Source organism: Orcinus orca, chromosome 5 (assembly GCF_937001465.1).
Source record: "Orcinus orca chromosome 5, mOrcOrc1.1, whole genome shotgun sequence".
Lineage (NCBI taxonomy): Eukaryota > Metazoa > Chordata > Mammalia > Artiodactyla > Delphinidae > Orcinus > Orcinus orca.
This window is the reverse complement of record NC_064563.1, coordinates 134,817,338-134,838,649: the sequence shown is the minus strand read 5'-3', so window position 1 is coordinate 134,838,649 and position 21,312 is coordinate 134,817,338. Positions and strand designations below refer to the sequence as shown.

At 38.0% G+C, this 21,312-nt stretch overlaps 1 protein-coding gene across 1 annotated transcript; it reads left to right on the top strand.

Annotated features, from left to right (window-relative positions):
* Positions 1-1,144: 1,144 nt before the first annotated feature.
* Positions 1,145-1,675, top strand: LOC117199318 (keratin-associated protein 13-1-like). The gene has a single exon (XM_049709862.1). The coding sequence runs from the start codon at positions 1,169-1,171 to the stop codon at positions 1,673-1,675; it is 507 nt and encodes a 168-aa protein (XP_049565819.1). The 5' UTR covers positions 1,145-1,168.
* Positions 1,676-21,312: the final 19,637 nt, after the last annotated feature.

Genomic DNA, 21,312 nt, shown 5'->3' with positions numbered 1-21,312 from the left:
TGCTTTGTCTTTCGAGAACGATGAACAAAAGAGAAGCTCAGTAAGGAGTGAAATGAATCACTCTCTAAGGTGTCTCATTTCTCACTCCCAACTGAGTTGACAAAGGTTAGCACACTATTAAAATTCAAGTTGTTGCAAATGTATTTCATTGGTAGTCAACTCACTCAAGGCATACTAGTTTTCAGCAATTATTCTCAGTGATAGTCTACGTGTTCGCCAAAGAATCTCTGTGTCACGTGGGAAAGGAATTCAATAACTCCATGCAGGATCAAACATGAGTTGCTTAATGATAAGCTAAATGAGAGGACAAATAGAAGAAGAGCTTGAAATAACCATCTCCATGGTAACTTTGAATGCTAAAAAAAATAACCGAAAGCATTAGGAATCTTGTGGCTGTGTTTGGTTTTCCATAAAAGAGGTAAGAATGTATAGGTAGGCACATCTGACAGAATGCAAATGTTATCACATTGAAATGTTTTTCTCACCTCGGTATTCATTGTGCACGTGAGTCTGGGAGCTGAAAGGTTAAGCTTCAGCACAGCATTGCTCTTCCTGCTGGCTTTGGAGGTAGTCACACCTGGGCTGTTAAATGGGTGATAATTCCTATCTCATAAGGTGGTTACAAGGATTAAATGATCCCACAATCTGCAATGTTTTACACATAGTAAAGGCTCCATAAAACATATATAAATATCTGAGAGGGAGGTACTTATGACTGTTAGGAGTCACAATTTACACACTCAGGCACAAAGTCAGTCAATCTCAGTGAGGAAGCAAGGGCACCATCTTTATGCAACAGGACCAACGTCTTTGAAGGCAAACCACACCTAATTTCTGAAAAAAAAAAAAAAAGAGAAAAAAGAGAGAAAGAAGCAGAGTGGCTTCTATAAAGCAGAATAATTGAATGGCAGTTAAGAAAACACAGGAATATGTTCAGTGATAATTATAGCCTAGGTTAATTTACTGTTTTCATGACAAGACATGCACAAGAACAGGGAGGGTCTGCATCACATCCAGTGTACTGAGGAGATATATATATATATATATATATATATATATATAATATAAATAAATAAATAAATAAATATATATATAAACATGGCTGGGAGAAGCCAAGGATATCAGAACATCTCACAGTAACTCAGCTGAACTCACATCTCCTGTCAACATGTACTACAACTGCTGCCCTGGAAACTTCTCCTCCCGCTCCCCTGGAGGCTATCTGCGCTACCCAGGCTCCTTCCAGCCCAACGACCTGGTCTACAGCACTGACCTCTGCTCTCCTAGCACCTGCCTGCTGGGCTCCTCACTCTACAGTGGGTGTCAGGAGGCCTGTGATGAGCCCACCAGGTGCCAGCTGTACCGTGTGGTGTCCAGTCCCTGCCAGATATTCTGCTACCATCCAAGGACCTCCACGCCCTGCACTCCTTGCTGGTCAACTCACACTGGATCTCTGAGCTGTGGGTCCAGCAGAGGCTACTGCCTGGGCTATGGATCTAGAATTTGCTACTCACTAGGCTGTGGATCCCGTGGCTTCAGACCCCTGGGTTCTGGAATCTGTGGCTTCCCTTCCCTGAGCCATGGATCCAGATTTTGCCGTCCAGCATACATGGCTTCTAGGATCTGCCAAATTTCTTGTTACCAACCAACCTGTATATCTGGCTTCTACTGCTGATCAATTAGCTTAAGGGCTCTAGATTGTGACTTCACAGTTATATCCCTCAAAGTTAATCTCAGCTATTATCTGGCTGGAGTCTATATTCTACTACCTAGACAAATGATAATTTTTTTAAATCCTATTAATATTAAAATAATTTATCTCAGAGAGTATCCATTCTGTTTTCTTCTATTTTCCCCCTTAATTCTCTAGTTAAAAATAGTACAAGAGATCTCTTTTCCTTTCAAATAAACTTATTTAATCTGATATCAGTTCATAAATCTTACTACTAATTTTTTTAAAAGATGTCTGTTGGGAATTCCAAATCTACTGTTATTTGTCTAAAAAGAAGTATTTAATTTATGGAGCAGATTCCCTGATTGGAAGAGTTATCTGCCAATACAGAGTTAGTTCCCTGGAATTTTTGGCAAGTGGAATCAGAGTTTGGGCAGGAGATTATCCTAAACTCTTCTATGAGTGGTCATTTCAGCCTTAACAGGATATCTTACTTTGGTTAAACTAATCATGGGTCAGATCCAAGAACAAAAGTTCCAGAGACAGCAGTGATGCTTCAGCAAGTACTAGCTTGGCTGTTTTAGATGAAGGAATTGTCAAAATACTTTTTAGAAGACCCTTTTACAGACTTATGCAAGCTCTAATGGAATTCTGAGGTTACAATATTAACTGACTGCAGTAACCTGTGTAATGAAACAAACATGTTAAGTATGGATGAAATTAACCACATGTTCATTTTATTATAATAAAAGGAATACAATTTCTGAGTCATTTTTTAATGTTGAGGCGTCATTCTCTTTCTTCTATTTGATCAGTATAAGGCCAGCTGTTTTCATAGAAGTCTCCTGAGAACTTCTGGAAACATGGCAGTATCATGAGTAGGAAATAGCTGAGAGGGAGGACTCCTTGATATCATAGGCTTATATTTGGATATGATAACTAGATAGCTTACTCAGTTTTCTTGCTTGGGGGAATGCATATATCTACATTTGAAAATACGTAAGTGGAAAGAAAATATGTAAGTGCGTGTGGGTAGCCTATTGTTCATTGCCCTCATAGTTGTTTTTCTCCTCTCTCCTCTTCCCACAAGAACTGAATTTTGCTTGTTTATCTCTTCTTAACTACCCACAATCATTTCTTTATATCAGCATGGCTATGTCCCAGGTTTCAGGATTGAATCTGGCACCCCAATCCCTACTGAAAGTGAATTGTTCAGAATGGAGCATGTGATCTGACTTAAACCAGTGAGCAAAAAGGAGTGATCTGGAGAAGTGCTTATGGTAAAGTTCTTCTTGTGGAGTTTTTATTTTTCTTTTTTTTTTATTTTTTAACATCTTTATTGGAGTATAACTGCTTTACAATGGTGTCTTAGTTTCTGCTTTATAACAAAGTGAATCAGCTATACATATACATATATCCCCATATCTCTTCCCTCTTGCATCTCCCTCCCACCCTCCCTAACCCACCCCTCTAGGTGGTCACAAAGCACCAAGCTGATCTCCCTGCGCTATGCGGCTGCTTCCCACTAGCTATCTATTTTACATTTGGTAGTATATATAAGTTTGGTTTTTTAAAATGCTTTATTTTTTTCGCTGTGTTGGGTCTTCATTGCTGTGCACAGGCTTTCTCTAGTTGCAGCAAGCGGAGGCTACTCTTCGTTGCAGTGCATGGGCTTCTCATTGCAGTGGCTTCTCTTGTTGTGGCTTCTCTTCTCTTCTCTTGTTGTGAGAGCATGGGCTCTAGGCACACGGGCTTCAGTAGTTGTGGCATGCAGGCTCAGCAGTTGTGGCACACGGGCTTAGTTGCTCCACAGCATGTAGGATTTTCCCAGACCAGGAATTGAATCCATGTCCCCTGCATTGGCAGGCAGTTTCTTAACCACTGAACCACCAGAGAAGTGCCTTGTGAAGTTTTCTGAAGCAACCATGTCTTCCTCTGGATTTTGTCATACCATATGTGGAATGTTGTATCCATTTTGCATGTGGCCTGAATATTAAACCATCACGTGGAAGAAGGTAAAACCAAGAGAAAGGCTGAGGAACAGAGCCCAGACCATCTTATTTCTGGACTTTGGTAAACATGAGACTATAAATGTTATTATTTAAGCCAGGGGTCCCCAACCCCTGAGCTGTGGACCGGTTGTGGTCCACGGCCTGTTAGGAATCGGGCCTCAGAGTAGGAGGTGAGCGGTGGGTTAGCAAGTGAAGCTTCATCTGCCGCTCCCCATTGGTCCCCATCAGTCAGTCGTATCACCACCTGAAACATCACTCGCATTACCACCTGAAACATTCCCCCTCCCCAGTCCATGGAAAAATTGTCTTCCACAAAACCAGTCCCTGGTACCAAAAAGATTGTGGACCCCTGATTTAAGCCATTTTGAATTACAATTTCTGTTACTTGTAAGTAATGTTTTTCTAAATGAGACACTCATTTAAAACCTGAAACAATCCCTTTCCCAATAAAGCCTCTCTAATACAATGTTAAAGGTCATTTGCAGCCCACCTCTGCCCTCTCCTAGGTCCCCTTCTCACCACTCCCCACATACATACACTCCACCAACATGCACTCCATCAATGCTAACTACTCCCATTTCCTTGAACACATGGTGTAGATCTGAGCTCTTATATGGTCTAGTACTTCTAGAATTAATGCCACATCTCCCTTAACCTTAAAAACCCATGGAAATGCTACCTCTTCTCTCACTTCTTTTAAATAGACTCCAAAATCAATAGAGTTGATCATTCCCTACACAATGTCAGCATTATATAGACGCACGGGCTCAGCGGCCATGGCTCACGGGCCTAGCCGCTCTGCGGCATGTGGGATCTTCCCGGACCAGGGCATGAACCCGTGTCCCCTGCATCGACAGGTGGACTCTCAACCACTGCACCACCAGGGAAGCCCAATGCCAGCATTATATATATTTATATTCTGTTAATTACAAAGTCTCTATTTTTAATGTTTCATTTAAATTATTATTTTGTTTAATTAGTACTGTTTTGTCTGTTTGTTTACCCTTGTCATATTTTCAAAAAATATGATGGAATCTTATCTAACAGAAACTTGAAAGTAATAAAGACTCAATAAAAGTTAATTGAATGAATGAATGAATGAATAAAATGGAGCTAGGGGACTTCCCTGGTGGCACAGTGGTTGAGAGTCCGCCTGCCGATGCAGGGGACACGAGTTCGTGCCCCAGTACGGGAAGATCCCACATGCCGTGGAGCGGCTGGGCCTGTGAGCCATGGCCGCTGAGCCTGCGCATCCGGAGCCTGTGCTCTGCAACGGGAGAGGCCACAACAGTGAGAGGCCCGCGTACCGCAAAAAAAAAAAAAAAAAAAAAAAATGGAGCTAGGGTGACAGTCTGCAGAATACATACTATGTCAGTGACATCAAACATACATTCATTTTTACTGGTTGAACTCTAGTCAGGCTACTTGCCATCAATGTCATCAATCCTCTGGTCATCATTATCATAAAAAATTATTTAGCACCATCTCAATGGCATATTATCACAACTTCAGGTACCCATGGTAGAAGTCGAAGAACTCAAAAAACTTCACATTTTTGAATCACACAAAGGCAGAAAAATAACTTCACCAAATGCTAACCTCAGAAGTAGGCCAAAGTAAGTGCATCTGGGGAAAGCAACAAAAGCGACTGTATAATTACTATAATAAGCCATGACACTTTCACATCCATGACATATGAACAAAGGGGTGGAAAATATGGGAGTTAATGCTTAGATGGTTGAGATACTATGGTTCATTCTTTTTTAAAAATTACTCATCATTAAGGGTTACATAGATACTGTGTAATCAACTAACTTTCCTCGATTTTTTATTTTTTTCATTTTGGCTCTTTGAATCCAAGTGAGATTTAATTGAATTGTCGATGACCAAGGATTATTTCAAGAAGCACAATTATTTAGAAATAGATTCAGAGACAAAATGTTGTCACATGTGAATCCTTTTATTATCACATTCTAAGAGAATCTATTTATCATTATAAACAGAGAAAGTTGGCAAGAGATTATTTCCATATTCCACATAGGATCATTATTATGGTCATAATGTCATAATTTTGAGTATTCCAGAGCTTAAAGTTTTGTGTGTGTGCATTACAGTGTCTGAGAAGTGTTACGTGGTACTCGACTTATTTTACAGAATGTTATATCTAATGGAAGTTGGACATTCTCCTCAGCACACTCTTCTGAGGCAGACCAATATGTTCTTGGCCAGAGAAACATACTTTTTATTTATTCTCGGAGTTATTCTCAAATACAATAGAACTATTAATTTATAGTTGTGGATTTCTACCAGCATGCATGGCATTTAATTGTCTACAAACATCAATCTTCTGTCTGTCCTTTAAAATTTTTCATAAATATTCTTAATAAAGATTATATGGCTTAAATGAAAGTGTGGTTTTCATTCAGTAGGTAGGTTTGACAAGATGCCATTTAATGTCCTTTTCAACTCTAAGATATTGAGATTCTGCTAGAAAATCATAGAATGTGGTAACTGGAAATTACTTTGGAGATCTTCTCATCTACACTCATTACGTTGTAGGATATCCAGAGAGGCAGAGTGATGTTCAAATTCATGCAGTGAATTAACAGAACCAACAGGGCTAGAAGCCAGGTTTTTTCACTCTTTGTCTAGTATTCCGTTGCTGCAGACTGTATCTAGGGTTGGAAAAGAGGAATGGATTTAAATTAACTTTAGGTGCTTTGGCATGTTTGTTTGGTGCCATAAAACTAAGGCAAGGAGAGAGGAAATAAATTGTGGAAGAACTTAAGTGAATCATATTACTGAAGGGTAACTCTAATTTTTGAATTTTTGTTTACTTTGATACAGCTGAACAAGTGATTAAAGTCCAACATAGTCACATAATCAAATATAAAAGCAATATAAACTATTCAACCTGATAGCTACCAAGGGCCAAGCTCTTGAGAGATGGAGACAGGTTGCCTAGGCCTTTAATGGTAACATTAAACACAATCCAACCATTAAAAGGGTGGAATGTGCAACATTTACAGACACAAACAACATAATCTCAAACACAAAAAAGAGACTTTTTAATTTTACCTTATAGTATGATATCAATCCCAGATTGATGCTGCCATAAGAACAACACCTTGATCAGCATGATGACCCTTAACCTGATCAGAAAGAATTGCTACTCATTTATCCCTCAATATGTGGCAGGCAATCTAGTATATCATATAATATATCATCTCATTTAATCATTAAAACACACTTATGGGGTTGATACTCATAAATTTAATTTTAAAAGTGAAGAAACCAACTCAGAAATTGAAGGTTATAGTTTATGATTGTAGATCTCGGCTTAGAATGCTGGCAGTCTGACTGTAAAACCCTTATATTTAATCACTTCTCCACAACAAATGTTAATATTCCACCCTCTGGTGGCTAGGAGGTACCACTGCAGCTGCAATCGTGTATACTTCAAGACCAGGAAATTGTTGTTCAACCATTTAGTAGCAAAGTGTCCAATCACCACAAGAAATCAGGAAATTATTTCTACCTATTTCTCAAGAATTCTACGAAATAGACTACATAATTATTATTCAAGTGTCTACAAAATTAATACTTAGTTTTTAGTAGGTTGAATGAAAATAATTGCAAGGTGACCAGCTGTCCTCACTTACGTCATTCGATTGTAAGAAGCCAGGTAACTCCCTCTAAAAATTCAGCACCAGTCAAAATCAAAATTGTATGCTGAAATACCTACTAATTCAACACTCAGTTAAATAGAATGTGCAAGTTAGTGCCTCATCCCAAAGAGAAAAGAACTCATGGAGTGGCTTTATTCACAAATGACAGACCTACTCACAAATGACACTATCTTACATGCGGAGATTTGGAACTGCACAGACATTTACTAATTTACTACACATTGTGAGGTTAATAAGAAGGCTGACTGCTGGGGAAAATTGTGTGAATGTTGGCCTAGAGGATGTCCTGTCTTTGCCCCTCAGAATTTAGCAACAGGATTCTGTGCTGACAGTGAAAAGTGGTGCCCTTTTTCTTGGTGAAAGCTTTCAAAAACATTCCTATGTGCAATCAAATGTTATTTTAAAAGAATTGACTCAGTTTGTGCCATGTTAATAAGAGGCTTCCTTAATGATTTTGTTCTTATTTCACAAAGGGGTAGTTGAAATGTAGGCATGGTTATCATTATTTCTTTTTCTTTAAGCTCTGTACCCTTGCCAGTTCTTGGGTATGTTCAGGTTTCAGAACTGTATTCCTTCAGACATTAAATTATAATCTGAGTGAATTTTCATTTAGCACCTTCTATTCATTAATTTTTCAAAATATGTTTATGGAGTTCTTATTATGTAACAGCCAGAAATGGTGTTCAGGGTTGGGGATATGATAGTGAGAAAGATATACATACTTCTTGACTTTATGGAACTCACAGTGTAGTGGCAAAGACATAACGAAGAAACAAGTAAAATGGTTATAAACTGAGATAAGTTTTGTGAAGAAAAAAAATGATTCTCTGAGAATGGTATCTTTTTTAAGTGGGATGATGAGGGAAATCACTTCAGTTGAGATGCAACAAATGAGGAAGGGAGCTGTATAAAGGGGGGAGAGAGCAGTGAAGGACTGAAACAAGCAGCTGCACGTGCAAAATACTGAGGAAAGGAAAGGCTTGACATGGTCAAGGAGCTGAGTAGAGACCTGGGAGAATAAAGTGTATTGGGCAGAAGAGAAATGATAAGATTTGGAGTTAGAAAAATAGGCAGCAGCTGGATCTTAAAAGGAGCTGTAGGCCAGGCTAAGGGGAATGGATCTTATTTTTAAGAGCAATGAGAATCCAATTAATACATTTAAGCAGGCAAGTCATAGCTGCAATAGAAGCCTCTGTGTAATGATAAATATAAATGTGCAAAGAATTAAATCAGTTGCTGTAGGGTTCATGTGGAGGACATACTGGGATCTTTCATCACACAAGAGTGGTCATTCAAAATTATAAATAATTTGCATCTATTACAAAGACATTACGAACAAGTTGAGTGTACAGCCTGTCAAGCTGAATGTGGACCCTCAGAAGTATCCTTTTAAATATATAATATCCCCAGACCATTATACATCAATGAGGAGCTTGTATAAGTGTCGTTCAAAGTTTCTCAATGTTCTTGGTTTGCTTCAGACCCAAGAAAAGCAGACCAGAGTGCTGTGCTAAAAATATACTTCTGTTGTTTCACTGTCAGAAGCTGAGCTAAATAAATCATAGAATGTGTTACAGAAATTGTGCCTGGTAGGTTCTGTGCTATGAGTTTGAAACTATGCTAAATGCAGCATGATAATGTGAAAATGTAGGAGTTCATCATTCTGCCGTCAGAAACAAAACACTGAGTAAACAAAAATGAAAAGCGTACCTGAAACAGGTTTGTTAGAAAGCAAATTATCAGGCACAACTATAAGTAAACACATTACTTGGTGTAAAATACAATCATAATAAAGAACGTGTCAGAATCCATTGGTAATTCAGAGGAATAAATAATAACATCTAACCAGGAAAATCAGGGAAAATCTTTATAAAAAGACAACATTTAAATTTTGCTTTCAATAAGATGAGAGGAAAAAATGTCAGACAAAGGGAAAGATGTTTATAGGGCAATGGCCCCATTCAGTACTTTGGGTGAAGAGCAAGAAGGATAATGAGGGTGGGCTCAATCAAATCAGCCTCTTGGGCTTCCCTGGTGGCACAGTGGTAGAGAGTCCGCCTGCTGATGCAGGGAACACGGGTTCGTGCCCCAGTCCGGGAAGATCCCACATGTCGCAGAGCGAATGGGCCCGTGAGCCATGGCTGCTAAGCCTGTGCGTGCGGAGCCTGTGCTCCGCAATGGGAGAGGCCACAACACTGAGAGGCCCGCATACCGAAAAAAAAAATGCAATATATCATTTGGTACTTTATATGATATTTGTTTCTTGGACCTAAGCCTCATTCTCATGATTTCTCTCTACTGAATTTAAATTTTAGGACAGAGACCGAGAAAAGCTATTCATTATAGGTGCAAAGGACATAAGTAGTATGGAACATGACCCAGATAATCTGTGTAGCATTCTCAAAAAATGTAGAAATGATTCACTGGGTACATGCTACAGAATATTCTTCATATATCAAGGAAATTCTTCTTGCCTGGACAGAAAGGCTTTCATAAGATTTGTGTATTGACATTGCTTACCCTAGGTTCTTCAAAACGTAGATAGCTTTTTTCCTAGAAGCCAAGTATAGTGAATTTAAAGAACATTTCCTTGTCTATTCAGTACTGTGCCAAGAACCATAATATACCTCTTATTAATTTGATTCTAATTATTTACCAGTCACTGTGTACATATACTTCATCATTTTAAACTCAAACCACCCAGTTAGATAAATACTATTTTATAATTTCCATTTGTTTTTCAGTGAAGATGAAGACACAGATAAATTAAATAGGTTGTCCAAGATAATACAGATAGTAAACGTGTAGCCAGGATTTTGATCCTGTGAGTTGGACTTCAGAGTTTGAGCTATAAATTTTGACTACCTGATTATATTAGACTTTTTTTTTTTTTTGTCACCAGACTAGCTGAAACATGGGTAAACGTCACTGTGTCATATGGAAGGTCTGCATACAGAATCTGATTGAAAATTTTTGGTCTGGTATATTATATTGTTGTGAATCTATAGAGGCTACAGTCAGAGAACTAAGTATAGTTGATCAGACGGTTCATTTGTAACTCAGGAATAAAAGCAAGAAAGGAATTATGCATATTTCATTGGAGTCTGTAAAATGTTATAGATTTTCAACATCTTAGAAAAGAGCATGAACTTCAAATCATATGAAACTGACATAACCTAGGTGTCAAGGAAGGTGTTTGGATGGTATGGAGTAAGATTTTTCTAAAACATGAGATCGATGGTCTGAATGTTGTTAGCAATTCTGTTTTTCATACCCATTAGTCCTTACCTGTTTTGTTTGTTTGTTTGTTTGTTTGAATTTATTTATTTATTTTTGGCTGTGTTGAGTCTTCATTTCTGTGCGAGGGCTTTCTCTAGTTGCGGCAAGCGGGGGCCACTCTTCATCGTGGTGCGCGGCCTCTCACTATCTCGGCGTCTCTTCTTGCGGAGCACAGGCTCCAGACGCACAGGCTCAGTAGCTGTGGCTCACGAGCCTAGTTGCTCCGCGGCATGTGGGATCTTCCCAGACCAGGGCTTGAACCCGTGTCCCCTGCATTGGCAGGCAGATTCTCAACCACTGCACACCAGGGAAGCCCCCTTACCTGCTTTTAGTTAAATAATTATCCTTTTGAAAATGTTGAGCTTGTCGTAGACACTAATGGGATAAGAGAGATTATTTTGTTCCCTGTTGCATCAGAGTCACTGACACCTTTCCTGAAGCCAAAATAGTCTTCTCTAGTTCTGTTTCCCATTTCTACCTTCAGAGAATGCCTATTACGCCCTCAGTTAGAAATTCTTTCATGTCAGAACTGTTCCATATTCTTGCCCTAGAACCCAAACAGAAAGAATGATAATTGGTTGGAAAAAAAAAAGCCAAGAAAAGAACAACAAACCAACACAAAGCAAAAGCACTATACTTCTTTGGACAATTGATAACTCATCACTACTAGTTATATCGAGCGATGGCTTTGATAAGCAATAAAATATGCCATAGGCAGATAGGTACAAATAGACTAAACACTTAAAAATTAAATTTTGAATTAAAAAATACCTTTTTGTGGTTGTCTAGTACTAAGTCATTTGCCTGACTTTTACATAACTTTCTCTGGCTTTATGAAAACAAATTCATTAATGACATTCAAAGAGAGTTATTCCTTGGTGGCAAGAGGCAAAACCAATGTGGTTGCATCCAGACACAAGAACAAAGAAATCTCAAAGGTAAATACTGAAAATGGTCCATTACTATTCTTCCATCTCTCTATATGGTACTGCTTCAAGTCCAGGGCCAATGCCCCGGCAGGAGTTCAGTAACTACTAATTGTCAAAGATAATGAGAAAAGAAGACTGAAAATTCAATAAAAGACTAAGAATAACACCTCCCGTAGCAGTTCACTGCCTTGTCACTATTGCTTCATGGTCTGTAGCATGCTGTTTATTTAAATTGAATGTGCAGATTGTAACACTTGGATTTAAAAGCTCTCTTCCACCATAAATCCTGTCAACCTTTACAGTAGGGCTATTAACTGTTGTTGTTTCCCCTTGGAATGAGCTACATTCACTCTGACACTCTCTATGTTAGGAAACCGATGTAACAATGCATGTTGAGATTCTCAAGAACAAAATATCATCCTCTAGACTTCATATTTTATTAAATGAAGCTGCAGGAGAAAGAAATAATTTAAAATTTTAGCTATATTGATACTCACAAGTGCTCTACTGTATTTATTTAATGATTGGATTTACAGTAAATCATAGTAAAGCTTTGTAGTGATCACAGGTGTACTTAACATATTAAAATTAGAATATCCATCACTACTGAGTGAAATATTTTTCAGAAATCTTTCTCAGGAAACAGAAACAGACGTCAGTGTAGTTCTTTCATTTTTCAAGTCTATATTTGTTCAGCAGATTGTTTAAAGTGGGCCTGCTCCCATTTCCTGTCTCCCAGATGCTGCAGCTGATGGTGGCTTGGTCCCTGGGAGTCTGGTTTAATTTCCTGCAGTAAATGACTATGGTGATCAAAGCATTGATATTGAGATGGTAGTGGAGGGTCTTCTAATGTAAGGCTAGCTCTCTGACGCCCTCAGGCTACGAACAGAATGCTAAGCAATCCAAAAAATATAGGCTACACTCTGATCCCTGAGCCAGTCTGGAGGACAAATACCATCTGAAGCTGTGTTCGGTTCTGAAACATGTCCAATCAGGGTTGTGTCTCCCATACATCCATCAGGTAGCTGAGTGAAATGCTGAAGTCCCTAAGTATTTGTTGTAAAGGCCAATTGCCCATTTGTACATGAATTCTTCTTATGGTCCCTCATTGCTCTCACAGTTACATTTTCATAGAATCACAATTATTTCTAAACGTTTAAGAGATGTTTAATGAGCTTCACTTATCATACAGTTAGTAAATATTCTTGCCGAGGTTATGTGATTTACTTAAGCAGCGTCCCGGCTAGAACTCAGGCCTAGTGACTCTCATTCTGGTGCCCCACTGGCCATAATCCAGTGAGAAATTTATTAAAAATATTTAAACGTACTAAGCACAATATTTTAATGACCCTTATATGTACATTAAAGGCCACACATAACACATAAAAAACCTTTACTGGATCACAAATGTGGCCTATATTAAATTAATTATGCAGATGTAATAAACATTAATCTATCCTCAGATTTTCAAGTATCTTTTAATGAAGGTTGGAATATTGTTTTTCCAAATGCATGGTTTGCTGAATGGTAAATAAGACCATAATTTCTTTATTTTTGAGACTCAGTGGGTACTCTTCTATGGTTTTAATTAGTCATATTTCCTGACTTCTAAATAACTGAGTTATGTTTATCAACATATTTGAAACTGGGAGTCAGAATAAAGCCTGCACTGGATGCCAATGCTCATCACTTAAAACCTTCTAGAAGTCACAGCACAAGAAGGAAATAGCACTAAGTGTAGGTAATTTGCTTAGAATCCACACTGAGGTCATCTTGCCTTTCAATAATTGCTCAGCTAAAAACTACAGCTGTGATTTCCCTGGAGGTCATCGCCACGTTTCCTTGTCCCCTCTAGTAACACTTCCTCCATGTGATCCTCAGAGGTGTTGAAGCTGAATCCGGCCTCTGTACCCTGACATGGAATTAAATCTCAGAGACAGAGTTTTGGGTGAAGTAGAAAAGAATAACTTTATTGCTTTGCCAGGCAAAGGGGGCTACAGTGGGCTAATGCCCTCAAAACTGTGTGTCCCGACCTGGGGGGAGGGGTAGTGAGAAGTTTTATAGTAATAGTTCAAAGAGGGTGTGATCAGCTCATGGACAAGCTTCTGACTGGTTGGTGGTGAGGTGAGTGGGGGTCAGCATCATCAACCGTCTTGTTCCAACTGGTCTGGGGTCGACGTGCTTGTGGGCAGCATACTATCCTTTACTGTTATTTTCTCCCCCTGGTGGTGGTTTCAGTATCCACAGGACAGCTCAAAGATATTGTGATGCATATCCCTTGATGGTGCACCAGGACCCTGCCCCAAGGCTACACTACTGTTTCTTTTGACTGCCCGTCCCTTGTCTCCACATCCCTTCCCTTCCCTAATTAGCAACACTTTGAATCTGCTGGTTGGAACTCAGGGAAGGTCATGGAGGCTGAATAAAGCCTATTTCCTGTAATCAAGAAACGAGGGACACAGAAAGGCTTTTGTGCCCAGGAAACCCACAGGGCCCTGCTCCGTATCAGTGTCCTCTGCTTAGCAAGTGGCAGTCATGGCAGAACCCAGCTCTTGAAGGACTGCCAAGAAACTGGAAGGGATCCACCTACTGCCAACCAGCATGCCTGCACACAGCTCCTGTGAAACCACATCCTACACCTTTCTGCTGATGGTATGTTCAGAGCTTCCCATACAATCATTACCTGCCTTTATCTTCTGAGGTCTTTAGTCCCTACTATCCAGCAACCTGCACTCAAAACGTTGGGCTACATGGACAGTACAAGGCTACATACAAGGTCTCGTGGCTATTCATCCCTGGGCTGTTGCTTATGGCTCATCCATGACTGAGGTTCAGCAGTGCTGACCCCTAGTGCAGTGCTTTTGCTTGTTAACAAATGAGCTACCTTATTCAACAACTTTTGCCCCTGAGTTCCATATCTTACACTTGGAGGTGTTTTGAGTAATCCCTCATAGTTGCCAATTCCTAAATAAAGTACCTAAACTGTACTACTTAGCCTGGTTGAGAGAGGTGGGCTCTCTTTTAAAAGACATGTTATATGGCTAGATTGTTCTAAAGAAAAATTTGCTATACCCAACTATTGTTTCACTATTGACTGTTTATTAACTAAACCATGATTTACCATTTTTCCTTTAATTTGTCAATTTTTTTTTTTTTTTTTTTTTTGCGGTACGCAGACCCCTCACTGCTGTGGCCTCTCCTGTTGCAGATGGGAGGCTCCGGACGCGCAGGCCCAGTGGCCATGGCTCATGGGCCCAGCCGCTCCATTGCATGTGGGATCCTCCCAGACCAGGGCACAAACCCGCGTCCCCTGCATCAGCAGGCGGACTCTCAACCACTGTGCCACCAGGGAAGCCCAATTTGTCAGTTTTTTTAATGTCCTTTAAGTTTTTAAGATTTGTTTTCAATATGGCATCAAGCTGCTTACTTTATCTTCTGATAACTTTGATTGATTTCCACTAGTTACTGCTGTATAAATTTGTCATCATTATTTCCATATTATTATGATGATTGTATTTCTATTAAAAATTTCTGTCTTAATAAATGATTGCTAAAACAGAGTTAGTTAGGACATTGCAGTGCCACAGTTTCAGCTAGAAAGGAGAAACTGGTCAGAAAGGGCAATAAGAACCATAAAATGTCCAAGATTTTACCCTATTTGCAAGCTAACAAGATAGCCTGTCACAGCTTCATGGATGCTGGCAGAAGACATGCAACACCTGGATCAGAGAAAAAGACTTTATTATTCGTGGCAATAGCAGAGCCAGAGTGATAGCCTTTGCAGCAATTTCCTGAGCCTCAATTCACAAAGGCCAGTAGTAAGACGGCCAGATGATATCTATATACGTAGTGAGTTGTTTTATAGGAGAGGAATCTTGAGCTCAGGAAGCCTGAATCATGGACATGAGAATGGACAATAAGCATGCCTGTCACTTGCCCCAGAGAGAAATACTACATCTATTTTCCAAGGCTGTTTGCTATACAAATGTTCTTGCAAAGATAATTCAGAACAGAGGGAACCAGTGACTGTTCTAAAGACAGGCAGAAATGCAAGAGACCTATGGGGACTTTTTCCCCCCCAATATCCAACACGTCTCTACACTGCACTGCTTCTGTTGCTGAAATATTAGCTTCCCTGTGCACTGAGGCCGAACAGAAATACGGAGACAGGGATTTTAGAGGAAGAGAGAGATGGCTTCATTTTTTCTGCCAGGCAGAAGGGAAGACACAGAAGGCTAGCACCACAAGAACTGTGTCTCCCCCTCCTTATGAATCAGGGAAGATTTTATATGTGGGGTTCGCTGTCCGGGATATATGATAAGGATCAAAGTAGTGAACGTCTTGCATTCTTCCTTTCCTTTGCATTATTTCAAAACAGTCATAGCTAGCATCAGGGGGCCTGGAAATTGGTGTCTGGCAGTCTGATAATTGCATCTGTTTGCCTCTGGTTTATCGGCCGGTGAGCTTGTTTCTGAAATGCAAAAACTATAAGGGGTGATTTGTTATGAGGGACATGTAGAATGTAAGTGCCGGGACATAATAATGTTAGGGAGTGAGAGGCACAGGATGTAAGTCACACAGAGTTAGGGGTGATAGGTGCCAAATGTAAATTACATAGTGTCAGGGAGTGAGGTTAGCTTTGTAAGTACAAATCTAGTTACTACAAATTAGTGACAGTTAAAGTAAAACAAGGAGTGATTAACACTTTCAGGCCAGATTATGTTTCTTCTCTAGCCTGTTCACTCTTCCCTTTATTTTCCTTGTTCTCAGGGAAGGGAAAACTTCAGTTCTATTTTTGCTGCAACACTTCTCATGAATTTTCCTGTGAGTTTGTCATTCCACTGGCTACTGTGATTAACCTGACCAACAGAGTCTACAAGCAAATCTATTCAATATGTCTTCCTCTGTATTTCAGTGAAGTTACTATTAATAGGTCCCCAAGCAGCATTAAATGGGTAGAGACTCCCTTTCACAAAGATTCCAATTAGCATAATCATCAGTCACGGGATCTTGTAGCTGAAAGGGGTCCCAAACCTACTAGCACTTCTATACAAACAGTTCTTCACAATCAAGGGGAATCTCCTTTGGAATTGACAGAATGGGGAAGTATAGGCCTATAACACTTGAAACAACAAAAGTACATTGAATGGACCCAAAAGGCCCCACCTACAAGGTCACATTATCTTCCCTTTCTTTCAATTTCTTCATTCTTTAATTTTTTGCATGAAGATTAAAACCTTAAGTCAGATCATTCATGCCCAAGTCTAATGTTGAAATGCTAGGTATTGGATGATTATTATGAAAGGTACTGTTTTATTTATCATAAAATTAGGTCTTCCATAGTCTTAGTGATGTTTCATATCATTATCAAGGAACTTACTGATTTAGGACTTTTTTTAAGGTAAAGGACCATTTGCTACATAATCCAATCCACAAGTATTTTAGATAGGAATATTTTTAGTATTTTAGATAGGAGTATTTTTCCCCAGAATAGACCTGAATTTCTCTGGAGAAGAACTCCTGGTGATATAAGGTAGATGAGAATGGAACATATCTCCTTTTCCTACTTCCAACATGAAAAAAAAAAGAAAATATGGTTACTATTTATGGTAACCAATTCTCAGGTTTTCAGAGTATTTCATCACAGATTAACTTACCTGAATATAAAATAAGACCATCTCTAGAGGTATTAGTCAAGGAAAGAGATGAGAAGTTTTCAAATATTATGAGAAAACTTCTAGAAAAATAAAAAACCTCTTCATCTTGGGGAAAAAGAAAGCAAGAAACTATTCTATCAGAACTGGGGAATAGCCTGTTATAAAGACCAGGATAAAGACCTGAATCAATTAAATGTCAGTCTTTTAATTGAAGAAGAGTGATTCTCTATATTTTATGAAGCGTTATAAAATAATGCTTCAGAGGAAAAAAAGGTTTTAGGGAGCTCAAAGTCTTCATTTGTCCCTGCTGTTCTCTCTGGCAGGATAAAGGTTTGCTAGAGCCAAACTCCCAGAAACCAGCTATTGATTTTAGTGGGACTGCTGAGCTGCTGACAAGTCATAGCATTGCTATTTTGATCTCATGTTCTATTAAAAACAAACAAACAAGAAACAACTAGAAAACCTTTACACTCTAAAATGATAATTTTTTCTTATAAAATCTTTTTCTGGAGTTCCTATGTGCCTAGAGAGTCTGGGGTAAAAAGTAGCCAGGAGAAGTGCTTATGCTATGAAAGGAAATAGCTGAACAAGGGTCTTCTGTGACCAGGAGGTGAACTGAATACCCCTGGCTATAAAGTGCATTATATGGGAAAAATCCAAAACAAGCACTATAAAAGACCTATGCCTCTTTCTTTCTAGGAGGTTTAGGTTTAGAGTAAATCTTTGCTTTCACTGTGAAAAGCTCTCAAAGAACCAAAAACAACGATTAGCTCTAATTTATAAAACTAATGGCCAAAATGTCGAAGATATACATCAACATCCAATGAACAGATTAGGAAACATCGGAAAGTATGACTTAAGACAGACTCTTTTCATTAATTTCTAAAATAAATGTTTACAAAAAGCAGTGAGCATGTTGAGCATTTTTAGCAATACAAACATAAATAAGGCTATAATGTTTTTAATATAATTATTACTGAGAAGCAAAAATAAGACGTATACTGAATAAAATATAAGGTACAAAATGATTAGTATAATAGGAGATAGGTAATGTAGAAATAAGTTCAAAGGGAAAAGAAATTACTTCTGCTTGGGCAGAAGTGAAGGTGTCCTGCTAGTTGTTATGTTTGACTTGAACTGTAAAGAATAAGTAAGATATGGGTAAGGAGAGACAGGGTAGAAAAGCATCTAAGGAGCAAAGAGGAAACCAGCAATGTTAGTGAGTCATTCATTTTCAGTAAATACTGAGAATGGCAAATAGGGTCATCCAAAAAAAAAAAAAAAACCTGAAGGACTTATGATTAGCAATGTATGTTTTTTGGACCCATATTATGAATAGCTTTGAATGACAATTTAGGGATCTTTGATTTCTTTCTTTCTTTTTTTTTTTTCTTTTTTGTGGGCAATAGAGAAGTGTTCAAGATAAGTGCAAACAAGGAAGAGACATTACCTGAGCTAAATTTCACTATTAATCTCATCTTCGGGAATATGATAGAGATAGAAGTATTAATGAGTATAGTTTTATAAGTTTAAGCCAGTGTGACTAAGAGAATATGGTACCATAAGCAGATATAAAGTTCATGGGAGGAGGAATCAACTTGCGGGAAAGCACTATGTACATTGTGTACATATAAATATTTAATTTGAAGTATAAGGTGCCCCAGTGAAATGATCTAGAAGACAATTGCAAATGCAAGTACAGATATTGGGAAAGAGAGCAAGCCTATAATTATTAATTCAGAGGAATTCATGTAGAGCTATTAATTGTATGCTTAACATTAATGAATGCAGATTGATAAGAATGCAGAAGAAGAAGAGGCTTAAGAAGGATCATATTCTGGGGAATAGAAGGAGAGAAGGGAAGTAGATAAAGACAAAACAGGTATTCCATGGAACAGAAATAGAACCTTGAGATTAAAGCATTGCTGAAATAGAAGGAGAACAATGTTTCAAAGTAGAAAGTATGGAGAGCAATGTCAAATGTGCCATGGAGTTCAGAACGAGGGCCAAGATAGCTGTTGGGTAGGGAATTAATCATTGGTGATCTTTAAGATAACAGCTTGAAATGTTGGTGAGGATAGAAATTAGATTTCAAAAAAAAAAAGAATGAGTGGAGAAACATAGGCAAAGAAGTCTTTAAGACACGAGGTTGTATTTCTTAAATACAACATCAAAAACACAATCTATAAATTAAAAATTAATAAATTGAACTTCATCAAAATTAAAAATATCTGCTCTTCAAAAAGTCATTATTACAGGAATAAAAAGACAAGCCACAGACTGTTAGGGAATATTTTTAAATCATATATCTAATAAAGGAGTTGTATTTAAAATATTTAAAGAACACTCCAAACTCAACAATAAGAAAGCAAACAACCCAATAGAAAAATGTACAAAACATAGAGCAGTTTCTTTATTAAAGAAGATATAAAATAAGCAATGATGGAAAATGGAAAATAAGCAATGCCTATGCTCAGAATCATCAGTCACCAGCAATCTAAAACCACAATGAAATACTACTATATACAGTTAATAGAATGACTAAAATTTTTAAAACTGTAACTATACCAAATGTTGGAAAAAAACCTGAAACAACTTGAGCTCTTATACACTGCTGGTGGGAATATAAAATGATGCAGTCACTTTGGAAAGCATTCTGTTCCTTAAAAGTTAAACATTGACGTATCATATGATCACATCATTCCACTCAAAGTGTCTGCCCAAGAGAATTGAATGCATGTGTCCATTCAAAAACTTGTATACAAATGTTCATAGCATATTTGTGTTTGTAGTTTCCAAAAACTGCACACAACCCAATTGTCCATCAACTTATGAGTAGATAAACATATTATATTATATCCACATCATGGAACACTGAACAGCAATTCAAGGAACAACTATACCATGGATGAATCTCAAAATAAGTATACTTAGTGAAAGAAAGAAAAAAAGAATATAGCTTCTACAATTTCATTTCATTTAATGAAATGTTAGAAAATAGAAACTAACACAAAGTGGCAGAAGGAAGATTAATGGTTGCCTGGGGATGGGGTAGGGGTGGAGTGAGGTGGAGAAAGCTGGAGGGGAAGGACTACATGGGGCATAAGGAGATTTTTGGGGAGTGATGAATATGATTATTATCTTGATTTGGGTTTAAACAAATGTGAAAACTTATCAAACTGTACTCTTTAAATATGCTCAGCTTATTGTACGTTAATTATACCTCAATAAAGCTGATAAAACATATTGGCACAGAGAAATTCAAAACATTTGAATAGGGATGCTGTGAGGATTAAATCAGTTAATACATGTAAAACATGTAAAACCATGTCTGGTATGTAATAAGGACTCAGTAAATAGTAACTAATAATGTGAAAGGGACACAATTCAAGGATTAAATATAAATTGTGGAAGGGGTACCTCCACCTACACTGTCTTTAATACAGGAATGAAAGGATTCAAATGATTTTCTAACATCATGGAGGGAAAGTTCTTGTGTAAGAATAAAGTAGGAATGAGTGTAGCAAATTTTGTTGAAATCACACATAAGCCATAGTTTCCATACTCAAGAATATTATAGTAAAAATTCAATTGAAAGTAGATTACAGCCTGACAACTTTAGCAGTTACCGCAAACTCTACATTACTTAATTCTTTCAATTGATTATAATTTCATAATTTTACACATGGCATCCAACAGGGGGTGCTAAAATTAGAACGCTTCATTATGTTGCAGATTGCAATGTACTGACTTCAGATAATTAACTGGTTGTCTTCTCTAAGCCAAGCTAAGATGAATACTAATCAGAATATTAGGATGGGCAGGAGAAAAAAAAGCTTGACAGAAGGGTGTTCAGTCCACCTGAATCTCTTTCTGTCTTCGTGTTCTTTTATATTCCTTGAAAGTTGACTTTCCCTGGTGAAAATGGATAGATGGTGATAAAAGTATGTAAAAGAGATTCTTGACTAAGTAATGGTCAATCTTTATTTGATAAAGAAAATCTAAGTTATAATTTGTAAATATTATATTTATTAAGGATCAACTAAGTTTCTCCACATGCATTGAGAATAATGA

Coding starts and splice junctions, on each gene's coding strand:
- LOC117199318 (XM_049709862.1), top strand. CDS start 1,169: ATGTACTACAACTGCTGCCCTGGAAACTTCTCCTCCCGCTCCCCTGGA.